This window comes from Rhinopithecus bieti, unplaced genomic scaffold (genome assembly GCF_001698545.2).
Source record: "Rhinopithecus bieti isolate Rb0 unplaced genomic scaffold, ASM169854v2 scaffold_14936, whole genome shotgun sequence".
NCBI lineage: Eukaryota > Metazoa > Chordata > Mammalia > Primates > Cercopithecidae > Rhinopithecus > Rhinopithecus bieti.
The window spans coordinates 1753481-1765818 of NW_016808811.1; the positions used below are offsets into that span (position 1 = coordinate 1753481).

Genomic DNA, 12338 nt, shown 5'->3' on the forward strand with positions numbered 1-12338 from the left:
TTCATCATTCATTCATTTATATGTTCATTCAGATATGCTACATAGTCCTTGTTCAATCTTAGAGGCTATTAAGAATATAGAAACAGAGAGGTTCTACACTTAAAGAGTTTTCGCTGTGGTAGAGGTGGTCTAATGTCATTGCCAAGGAAAAGGAGAGCATATGAAAAAAGATGTGTTAAACAACTGCACATTGGACCCAGGACAGTGGCTCATGTCTGTAATATCAGGAATTTGAGAGGCCAAGGCAGAGGGATTACTTTAGCCTGGGAATTCGAGACCAGCCTAGGCAACATGGGGAGACCTTGTCTCTACTAACAATACAAAACATTATCCAGGTGTGGTGGTGCACGCCTATGGGTCCAGCTCCTTGGAAGGTTGAGGCAGGAGGACTGTTTGATCATGGGAGGTTGAAGCTGCACTGAGCCATGATCATGCTACTGCATTCCAGTTTGGGTGACAGAGTGAGAACCTGTCTCAAAAAAGAAAAATAAAAAATAAAGAAAACTACACATGCAAGTCAGAATAGTGGGTATAAAGGAGTAGCAGATGTCCCAAACCAAAGCCAGTTTAGAAGGGAGGAGAAAGAGCAAGAAAGAACTCACATTTATTAAATGCTAGTCCTAGCCATTACCATGTCCTAGACACTGAGCTAAATTCTCAATCTCCGTAACATTCATCCTTAAAACAAACATGTCCTATTTTATGAATCAGATAACTTTTGACTCAAAGAGATTAAAGAAATTTACCCAAGGTCACAAAGTTAGTTACTTGTTTCTAAGTGGGAATTTTGCTTTTATTAGCTTATTGGTCTTCTAGCCAATATAGTCTGGACTTTAGAAGCCCTACTTTGGCATAGCGTAGTCAGGATTTGTAGACCTTGGAATGCATTCTGTGATTCAGCTTCTAAGCTTGCAAGCTATCATTCAAAAATCTTACCATAGTGAGTTTCAGATATTGATCATGATTTTTGTACCTGTCTTCTGAAATCATCTTTTTGTAGTTACGTGTCATATATGCTAAAATGCTGACAGGAGTGGTGAGATACACAAGCAATATTAAACTCTACTTTTACGTCTGGGTTTTCTGTAAACTTTGCTGATCTGTCAGAATACTTTATACTATGCATGACTCGTGTAAGCCAAATAAATTGGTGTGTTATCTCCCAAGCACACATTGTATTTTATTTAAACTGTCCACTCTACATAGAATGTTATACTTCTATTCTCTGTCTCTTTTAATTCTACTCATGATTCAGTATTTATTCTAAATTAAGTAAGATGTATTAGTCACAGCCTCAAAGAAGAGTCATGTGCACCTCCTCTGGACACCTGTAGTTCTTATTCGTTTGGAAAATATTCCTGTAGTAGCTTGTTACCTCTCTTCTGTTGCTGACTTAAATTATTATTAAATATTTTGGTTGGTTAGAGTTTGACACTCAGCTAGAGAGTGAGATCATTAAGAGCAGAGATGATTCTAAACATAGTTTTAGACAAAACAGTGTCCTGCATATAATAACTGATTGTACTTGTTTGACTTACTGATCTATCTCTAAATGTGCCATGACTGTGAGCCTTTAAAATAAATTCAAAAAAGACTTTTAAAAGTTATAGAAATGAAGAGCTAGGAAAGAAAGAACTGTTAAAATATTCAAATAAAAACAGATTTGACATCTGAGAAAACAATCCATTAGAAATTGGAAGAAAAAATGTTTCTTCAAACATATTTTGGAATACTCTGAAAAGTGGCCTAATTTAGAGTCTGATTCCAAAACAATTTTTTCATAGGAGTCAAACATATGATTAATGACATTAATATAAATATGAATTAATTTTTTCTTTCTTTTCTTTAGATTTTGTTTTGGATACCGTTATAGGTAAAATGATTACTCTGAAGATATGAACATAAATGTGCCATCATATCTGTTTGCTATCAGCTCAAATTCTAGTGAGTGAAAAGCCATGAAAATGTCATTCAAATTAGTTCTACCAAGAATTCTACAAGTAAAAGTGGCCTGTTACACTGCCCTCAGAACTGAAAAAATGCTATCAGTATGTCAATTATTGGCAGATAAGAGATGTCGTTTCATATTTTATTGCCTTGAACACTGTACTTCGTGTGTGAATCTTTTGTACCAAGCTATGTTGTTATGTATGAGATCTATACCTCTGTAACTTTATCTCTATCTATGATGCATAATAGCAAAAAAAAAAAAAAAAAAAAAAAATTCCTGAAATGGTATAACTTGGTGATGTCACCTGGCTGCTTAAGATGCCACATGCAGTTAGTATATATAGTCTGCTTGTTAATTGACTTGATATAAAAGCTTTCAAGCAACTCCAAACAAATACACACACAAGCACACAAACACATAAACATACACACACAAACATGTACACAGACACACATACAAGCGGAATTTGGGTTGTAGATTATGTTACAGTGAAGTTAAGATCTATATTAGAAAAATAAATTTAACTCATCATTGAATAAACATTAATTAACATGAAGGCTATGGGAATTTATGAATTGCTATCCTCCATAAAATACCTGGAAAATGTAGGTTATGTTCAATACTAGATCAGCTTGACTTCTACAATAGATTTCTTTTTTACATTGTAAGGTATTTTATAAACCACTAGGTCTATACTATATGGACCAAGGCAAAAACATTATGTGAAAGGGCAGTGGTAAAATTTTAAAAATAAAGCATTAAAGACTGGATTAAGGCCTGAAATAATTTGTCTTAGGCTGTAATCTGAAAAAGACAGTACAGTACTTGCAAGATTCTTACAAAAACAACACAATTCCTGGTAACATAAAATCAGAAATATCAAAGGTTACATTTAAACTTTTTTTTTTTTTTTTTGGTTGAGATTGAAAGTTACTAAAGGGCACTGGCTTTGGCTTCTGAACATGGGGTGAGCAGACACCAAGGCGCGGTCTGCATTATGGAGAGTCTTTCATCTGTCTGGGAAAGAAAAATCACAGGTTGGGTCACATTTAAAACGTACCTAATAACTTTTTAAAATCTAGCTTTTGGCAAGCCACCTATTTTAGGATGTGGAAAACTGACGAGGCATATGGCACTTTAAACCCAGGAGCTGTTAAAGTCTCACCAGATGCACCATACTTACGTAATACATTTGAGCTTCAGATCAGTCTCAGGTTACATTTTATAAAACGCTAAGCAGATGTGCATAAAGAAAACTCTTGCTTATTATTTCTTGTCATTAGAAATTCTGTAACTCTCTACTGATGAATGCTAACTGTTATTGGCCTCCTTTGTTGCTTCTGTACTGTTATGTATTGAGGAGTCAACATATTTTATCTGCATAGATCACTTTCAGTATTATGACTCTCAGCTGTGGGCCAATGAGACGTAATGTGTTATATCGGAGAGATTATACAGTTGGGGTTGAATATGGGTTCAAATTCTAGTGCTACCATGCCCTTGCTCTATTATGTGGCTGAGAATGAGTTATTTAACTGTAATGAGTCTCAGTTGTAATCTGTAGATAGTAATTCCTATTTAAATGAGCTACTTTGATGACAGAAGATAATATATATTGGTTACTTTCCCCCCAGTCCATTGCCCATGTGTAATGATCAACTTCATTTTCTAGCAACTGTGAATATACATATGGCATCACTTTCATAATAACAGCAGAATTCAAGGCAAGAATTTTTTTCTCCTTACAACAGGATTGAAAACTGTCTTTACGTATGAAATTATTAACTAGGAATCTACAATTTTATATCATTTCCTAGAGCAAATATTTGATATATTTTAATAGCTAAAACATCTTTAAAGATCAGAACTAATACACATAAACAGTATTTTGAAGAAAAGAAAAAAGAATAAAAACGAATGGCAAGGATTTTAATATATCATACAGTTTTCTCTAACAGTAATAACATGTTAAGTAAGTATATAGTAAGTAGAAATTATCTGCTCTCGATGCCATTCTCATCTCATGCCTTAGTTCAGGTTCTCAATGTCTCACTGAGAAGTAGCAAGCTATCATTGAGGGTAGAGGCAGGAGCTGAATTCTCGTGTCACTGCCAGTTTCAGTTGGATTTTGGTTCTACTATTTGTTATTAATGGATCCTGGGGTAATAAATCCTTAATATTTTGAGGCCTAGTTTCTCACCTGTCAAATGGGAATCCTAATACCTAAGGGTTATTGTGAGGTACGGTATGTAAAGCACCTCGTAGCAGTGTCTAGAAGGTAAGCTCTTGGTAATCTTTAGTTCCCTTCATTACTTCCTTAGTCTTTGCTGACTCTCATCTATTTTTCATAGTGGACACTGTAAAATGATGTGCATACCTAAAGCACTAATCTTTATAACAGTATAGAATCATAATAAAAATTATCCACTGTGTGCTGAACAGAATTCATAGGGCTAGATGAAAAAAAAAAAAAGAGATTGTTTTGGAAGAGCTTACAATTAAATTGCAGATGATAGAAGCCATTAACATTTGTGAGGATACTGTTCAGAGATTTTATGAAGATAAGGAAATCTATAATGCCACTCTACACTGAACATGAAACTGTATTCCTTTACCGGATATCTAGTACAGTACAACTTACTTTTCTTTTAAGCATTCTGGTTAAAGGAATATTTTAATACTGATACAATTCCAGTTTAAATAGTATATATAAACTGTGTAGAGATCATAGTGACTGTCTTTATAGAGTGACAAATTACTAGTTGGTGAAGCACATGATATACATTTAAACTCACAGATCACACATCTTTATATAATGAGATTTCTGTTTACATAAAGTATTTCCCATTTTGAGAACTCCTTATAAAACTGCTTAAATGATGTGTGTCCTTCCTGCCTCCTTGTTTTCCCCTTCAGTTACCCCTTCCCTCCTTACTTTGTTCATTTCTTTTGTCATTTTGTCATTTTTCTTTTCTTTTTAATTGAGAGCTTTACCAAGTAAGAGTTCAATTTGTGTTAGAACTATAAAAACAAAATTTTCTATGATAAGTTAAAACCACATCTTTTGATCAATCGTCAGAAACTAGAGAGGACAGAAATAACCAAAGAAATGGCTTAACCCATGAAAATCCTATTATCAACAAAGGCATACCAAGTCGAATATTTATGCAGTTTATGCTAAGGTTCAAATTATTTCCAAAATTTAGTATTTTAATTTCACCAAGTTTTATTTCTTTTTTATGAGTATTATTTTAAGATCTATTTTGTTATATTAGCATGTAAGTGTACCTTAATTTTAATTTATTTAACTGCCATGGACTTCTTCACTTTGTCATTTGTTGTTTTATGTTTACAATGTAGATACTGAATTAAAAACAGTAAAATATGTGGCTTAAATTTATGTGTACCATCTATATAGTACTTTCATAATGCTCTGACCAAGAAAAGGGACTAGAAATGCTGCCTTAGATCCCTGGTTCATTTTTTGAAACTAATAGCTAAGCATAAGTATTCCTGCAATTGTACTTTCAAAAACATTGTGCTACAGGAAAGACCATATGTTTTCAGTACTCCATGAATATTGACCATTTGGATAAAAAGGGTAGCCTGTACTTCTAACAGATAGAGCCCCAATTACAGAGTTTCCTACAGTAATTCATTCTATTGAGAGAATATTCTAAATATAAACCAAGGAGACAGTGAAACATCCATTCATCATGCTCTCCATATCTACTGCCAGTCAGGTGGAAGTGATGGCCAAGATCCTATCTACATTTTACAGAGTTTGATGGGGAGGAAAGCCCTCATGTCAAACATGACAGTTTTAAAAGTACAAAAGTTGAATGAATACATGACAACCGAGATACTTTTATTTTTTATTTGTAATATTTTTTGAGACAGGGTCTAACCCAGGCCGGAATACAGAGGCACCATAATGGCTCACTGCAGCGTTGACTTTCTGGGTTCAGGTGATTCTCCCACTTCAGCTCCTGAGCATTTGGGACCACAGGAGTGTACCACCATGCTCAGATAATTTTTTTGTATTTTTTGTTTTAGAGACAGGTTCAGCTGCCACGACCTCCCAAAGTGCTACAATTTCAGGTCATAGCCACTGCACCTAGTTACCAAGATACTTTTAGAAGTGAAATAGGACACTCTTCATAATTGTCCTAGGGTAACAGATGTAAAGTGGAATTTTCTAGGGCAAAGCAAGGTGTATGGCCTCCTGATGGAGCCTGGTAGAAAGCCACCCTAAATGTGGGCTAAGGAAAGAGTTCACATACTTTCAAGATATATTTCCTACCTGTCACAGATATATGCCAAGTAGCTAGCTGGCCCAGTTTCTCTTTCTAAGGAACAATCTAGATTTTTTTTTTTCTATTCAAAGTGATGCATGCTTTGGGTAGGTTTGTCTTTACCCAGCTGGCCTACAGCGCATGACAAGGACACACCGGATTGTTTAAGTACCACTTTCTCACTAGAACGTACACCAGTAATATGGAGTGAAAGCAATTTTTTTTTTAATTTCTGGAAACAGTCATCATTACTTATGAATTAAGTAGCTGGGGTTAAGGGAGGAGTAAGTAGAGTCATGCTATGCAGGAGCCTCTGTCCCTAGAACATACAATCTAATTCTATTTAGGTGTGGGCCATTCTTCAGAACACAGGGAATTGGTACTTTCCTCTGATGGCCTTCAGCATGCTTTACATTATTTGTGATTTTCAGTAGTAAAGTTCTGGTTGAACACTTGTCTTTCAGTATCAGATTTTTATCTGTACAGAGGGATGGTAATACTTCAAACTGTTGCCATCAGAATAAAATGGCCGGGTATTTTAATGTTCATCTTTGCTCCACTGGGGTAGAAAAAGCTTTTTTTTTTTTTTTTTTTTTTTTTTTTTTCTATGGCTAGGGAGAGTTGTCTTAATGATTTGTTTTAGGGATTATGAACAGTTACAAACTTTATGAATTTCATCCAAATACAATATTCATGGCCTAAAACCAATTAAACCACTGCTAATATTTCCATCTTAGAAACATTTAAAGGTCTATGTCCTTTTCTTCCAGATGCTCTCCCCTGTTTAACCCTTAAGATACTGATCCTCTCTAAAGCTTTCCCTGACTCCTCTGAGTAGAATGCAGTAGACTCTGCATTCCCACAGTCCTCTTCACACGCCTTTATCACTGCACATAGAATGCTCCACTCTAATGTGGGGTTTGCTTTTCATCTAGTCCAATGGATCACGAGTTACTTCAAGGCTCTATCACTAGCATGTAGAGCAGCAAGAGGCACTTAATAAACATTAACCATATCAATGAACGAATGGATAAAATGTTCAATGCATAAGCAATTTGGCTAGAGTGCTAAATTCCTAAAGGAGTTGTTAAAGATGAAGGAAGACTGGTTGAATTCAGATATTAATATTTTAAAATATTCTTTAGGAGTTCCTGTAAAGGGCATTAAGCTTTTAGAACTGATCTTGAGATACAGGGACAGTCATGGTTTCCTGGAGGAAGCAGCCAACATGAAATTTGGATAACTATATATTCAAAGCATCTGTATTTGCTTATATCAATGCTCTAGCCTATTGCTTCTCTTTTTAGTGTCCTCGTCTGGAAAATGAGAATACCCTAACTTACCCGTTGTATATATTATAAATCAAATATGAAAAGTGCAAACAACTTAGAACTTTAGAAGTAAAGATGAGATTGTAAAAACTTTTGAACCAGATATTCCTAATTCTTAGACACAACCTGGGTGATTGGCATTTTTGGACAGTATAAACATTTATAGGCTGTAGGGGCTATTTATTATACAAATGTATTAATTTAGGCCACAGGTCAGCAAACTTATTCTGAAAAACGCTCAATAGCAAATATTTCAGTCGTTGCAAGTCGGTTGGTCTCTGTCTCTATTTAATTCTGCATTGCCAGGCAAAAACTGACCTAGGTGATATGTAAACAAGTGGGTGTGACTTTGTTCCAACATCATTTACAAAAAATGGCACCTGGGCAGGATTTGGTTGACGGACACTAGATTGGAGCCTCTGATTCTGACCAAGTTCTAGAATAAGTTAATAAGTTTAGTAAGATTTTTAACTTATCAGAGAATAGTGCTGGTGCCAGGGAAATAGCTCATTTTTAAGGACGTAAGTTCTGTATGCTGTACAAAGACACCGATAATTCCCCATTCATTTATAATGTAAATCATTCCTATGTGCAGGATAATTTGACGTGATACCTTACCATACAAAAGAAGTATGATTATAAATTATTACTTGGTTTTTATGTAGCTAATAAACAATATTTACTTAAAGTTAATTTCCACTTTCAGTTTGACTTTTGGGACTACAGCAATCATGCTTTGCTGAAAACACTTACTGTATACTTGTAATTGTCCACGAAAGGAATTTTTTCCACGTGAGTTTTCAGCTCTGCACTCATAAATGCCTGCATCATCCAGCTGTACATTTGGTATTTCCAGGACTGCCTGAGATTTCCGCAGACGTGCCTTACTAGGAATATAGCCATTAACCTTCATCCATGTGATTGTTGGAACGGGGCTATGATAGGGAACAAAAATACTGTTAATACGCTTTCCACTATTAGGAACATAGATTCTGTTATCTGGTAGTTTAAGCACTTAATAGGCTGAGTGCAATAAAATGTAATCACAATTAAGGACCATGTGCTGGTTGATATATATCACTTTCCATGTGAGTTGTCTGGTAAGTAGATTATAAAAGAGTTTCTTTTTCTTTCATATTTCAGGAAAGCAATTCAAAGACAATACAAATTGTAACCAATTATGATTTATTTTTAAACACACTGTTAGCCAGGTGTGGTGGCTCACACCTGTAATCCCAGCACTTTGGGAGGCCAAGGTGGGCAGATCACCGTAAGTCAGGAGTTTGAGACCAGCCTGGGCAACACAGTGAAACCCCATCTCTACTAAAAATACAAGAATTAGACAGGCATGGTGGTGGGTGCCTATAATCCCAGCTACTCGGGGGGCTGAAGCAGGAGAATCGCTTGAAACTAGAAAGCAGAGGTTGCAGTTTGGCGAGATTGCACTACTGCACTCCAGCCTGGGCAACAAAAGTGAAACTCCATCTCAAAAAAAAAAATAAAATAAAATAAAAAACAAAAAAAATTGTTATGTTTTCGTAAATGACAAGAGTAACTTGACAAAATTACCAATATGTGCTTATTGCAATGAGTCAAACAAAAGGGTTATGAATTAAGTAAATTACAAACTTATCCTGCCTCCAACCCTGCAAATCTTATTTTTCTGGCCAAATAGCAAACACAATTTACACAGAATCTCCCACTTCATCTCCATGAAGCATATGTTCACACATATAATGAGTTATTTCTGTTTTCTTATTTTTAAAATATAAATTTTGTATATTTGCTGTTTTATTATTTAAAGATCATATTCAATACATATTAGCCTGACTTATTCTGCTTAATAGTTGCATATTATTTCATTGTGTGGATGTACCAGCTTTAATCAACTGCCCCCTTGTACGTAAACATTGAATCCAGTCAAGGTTTTTCTTTTTTTTCTTATTTTTTTAAATATTTTTTGAAACAGAGTCTTCTTCTGTCACCAAGGCTGGAGTGCAGTGGCACGATCTCAGTTTACTGCAACCTCTGCCTCTCAGAAGCGATTCTCCTGCCTCAGCTTCCCAAGTAGCTGGGATTACAGGTGCACTGCCACCATGCCCTGCTAATTTTTGTATTTTTAGTAGAGACGGTGTTTCACCATGTTGGCAAGGCTGGTTTCGAACTCCTGACTTCAAGTGATCTGCCACCTCGGCCTCCCAAAGTGCTGGGATTACAGTCATGAGCCACCAAGCCCGGCCTGCTTTTTCTTGTCATTACAAATCAAAGCTGCTATAAACAACCTGGCACATATTTCACGTACTATTCTATTTTCTCTAGCAGTCTTTCATAAAAGTGGGACTGATGGATCAAAGGACATGCACATTTTCCATTTTAATAAGTACTGCCAAATTGTTTTTCAATAATATACGAGCACTTTCCCTACCTATTGTTAATGTGTGATACTGTTTCCTTATATCTTTGCCAGCATTGCATTTGATCAATCTGCTTAACGTTTTGTTAGTATTTATAGGTTAAAAATGATATTTTATTGCTTAATATTTTCCTGAACCCTAAGGAGGTTGAACATCTTTTCATGATTTTATTGGCCATTTGCATCTGCATTTCTGTGAATTGTTTGCTTATGTTGATTTATTTTATTGTGCTTGCTTTTCTATTTGCTTATTTGTGTTAATTTCTTAGAGTTCTTTGTGTTTTAGGACCATCAAACTATTCTTCCCCAGTGTACTGTTAGCTTATTATGGTGCCTGTAATACAATTTTATAATCATTTTTGGGGAGAAGAAAACATGTCTATAGTTTCCTTCCTGACTTCTGATTTTTTTTTTTCCTGTTTAGAAAATTATCTATAAACCTAAGTTTGTCAGTATTTTCTGAAGTATTTGGTAGCATTTTCTATTACTTTAAAATGTTTGGATCTTTCATCCAACTGGACTATATTTGTTTATTGGTTTGAGATAGGGAATGTAACTGATTATTTCAGCATCATTAAATAAGTACAACTCCTTTTCCCACAATATTTAAAATATTACTTTTGTCATATAATTTGTTCCTACGTACTTGAATCTGCTTCAGGCTTCTCAATTCTGTTCCACTGATTTATTTAGTACTATATATATTTAATACACTTCATGCTTTGGACCCAGTTGACTTTTTCAGTTTGATTTCTCACTACTTCTTTCCAGATCTCCTGACCCAGAAACATATCCCTCTGTGTTTCCAATCATATCTGTTAAAATGCTACTCCTCCTCTGGGACCTGTCCTAAATGCCTCCCCTTCAGCAAAGTCCTAATTTGTGTAGCCAGCTAGAATTTTTTCTTTTAAATAACAAAACGCTTTGTGTATCTTACTTATTTCCCTTGTAACAATCTACCATAGATTATAACTGTTAAGTGTAAGACATTTTCCTATTATTTTTGCCTAAGGAATGATAGCAATGTTCTCCATTATAAATGACATTATGATAACCACCCTTATGTATACTTGAATACCTTTCTGCTTTATTCCTTAGGAATAAAACATAAAATTGAAGTTGCTAGATTAAGGAGTTGACAATTTTTTGCCTGCTGGTATAGGTGCATGTATTCAATGTCCAGAAAGGATGAATTCTGCATTTTGGAACATCCTTTACATTTACATCAGTGTGATATTCTTTTAACAGATGCTAGAATTTTGCATATATTCAGAGGTGAGATTGTCTGTAGCTTATCAAGGTTGTTTGTGAGCTTATTCATTGGTGAGTTCATGGTTTGTTTACAGATAGGTTTGACAGATGCAGTATCATAATGATGAGTGATTTGCTTGGTAAACAAGCCAGAATATTCCTATTTTCTGTATTCTGTATCAACTTAAATTGTAGGGAAATTATATGTCCCTTCAAACACTGATAGGATGCTCACAAAGTTACCTGGGTCTGCCACTATCAGTGGAGTTAGTTTTTTGACTGTGTTTTCCTTGACTGTACTATTTAAATTTCTGCTTATGTCAACTTTGACAATATACATTTCACTAGAAAATCAACTATTTTATCCATAATGTCAATGTTTTAGCAGCAAGTTATACAAATTGTAATTGTTTAGTTTAAAACAGTCTTAATCACAGGTAGTTACATATTCCAGTAGTTAAGTGTGGGTTCTGCAGCCAGATTGACTGGCTATAGAGGTAGCTCTGCAACTACAAGTCATTTAACATTTCATTTCTTTAGGTTCCTCAGTTGTAACTTATGCTAGAAATATTATGACTTATGTCAGAGAGTAGTTGTGAATCTTGAAAGATTTAAACAGCCTGGCACAAAGTAAGCAGGCAAAAAATGATGGTCCTTGTGTATTCTTTATAATTTATATCGTATAAATATATGTTTTCTGTATTTTTGCTCACAGAAATAGCATTACATATTGGTTAGGAGCATGGACCTTTAGAGAAACCTGGGTTCTAATACGATTTGGACACAAAGATGTTATGTGACCTTGTGAAATTTGCCTAAGTTCTCTAAATTTTGTTTCTCATCTGTAAAATGAAGATATTTGTTTATTCTTCTAAAATGCAAATATCTTTAGGGCAGTGGAATTTTGTTTAGCAGTATGTCCCCAGTGCCTCATATCATGTTTGGTACATTGTTAATAAATGCTTATGAAATAAAAGAATGATTGTCAAAATACTATTTTGAGGATTAAGTGAGATAAATTCTTATGAATTACTTAGTGAAATACATGGCATACTGTAAGCACCCAATAAATGTTAGATATAACAAGTTTGAAATGA

The 12338-nt window shown here is 34.8% G+C and overlaps 1 protein-coding gene across 1 annotated transcript in view; it reads right to left on the bottom strand.

Moving 5' to 3' along the window:
- Positions 1–12338, bottom strand: part of CNTN5 (contactin 5) — a 1382289-nt gene that overhangs the window by 305857 nt on the left and 1064094 nt on the right. Inside the window, exon 10 of the mRNA XM_017887230.1 lies at positions 8331–8512. Coding sequence (XP_017742719.1) covers positions 8331–8512 — 182 coding nt within the window. The remainder of the gene's footprint in view (positions 1–8330; positions 8513–12338) is intronic.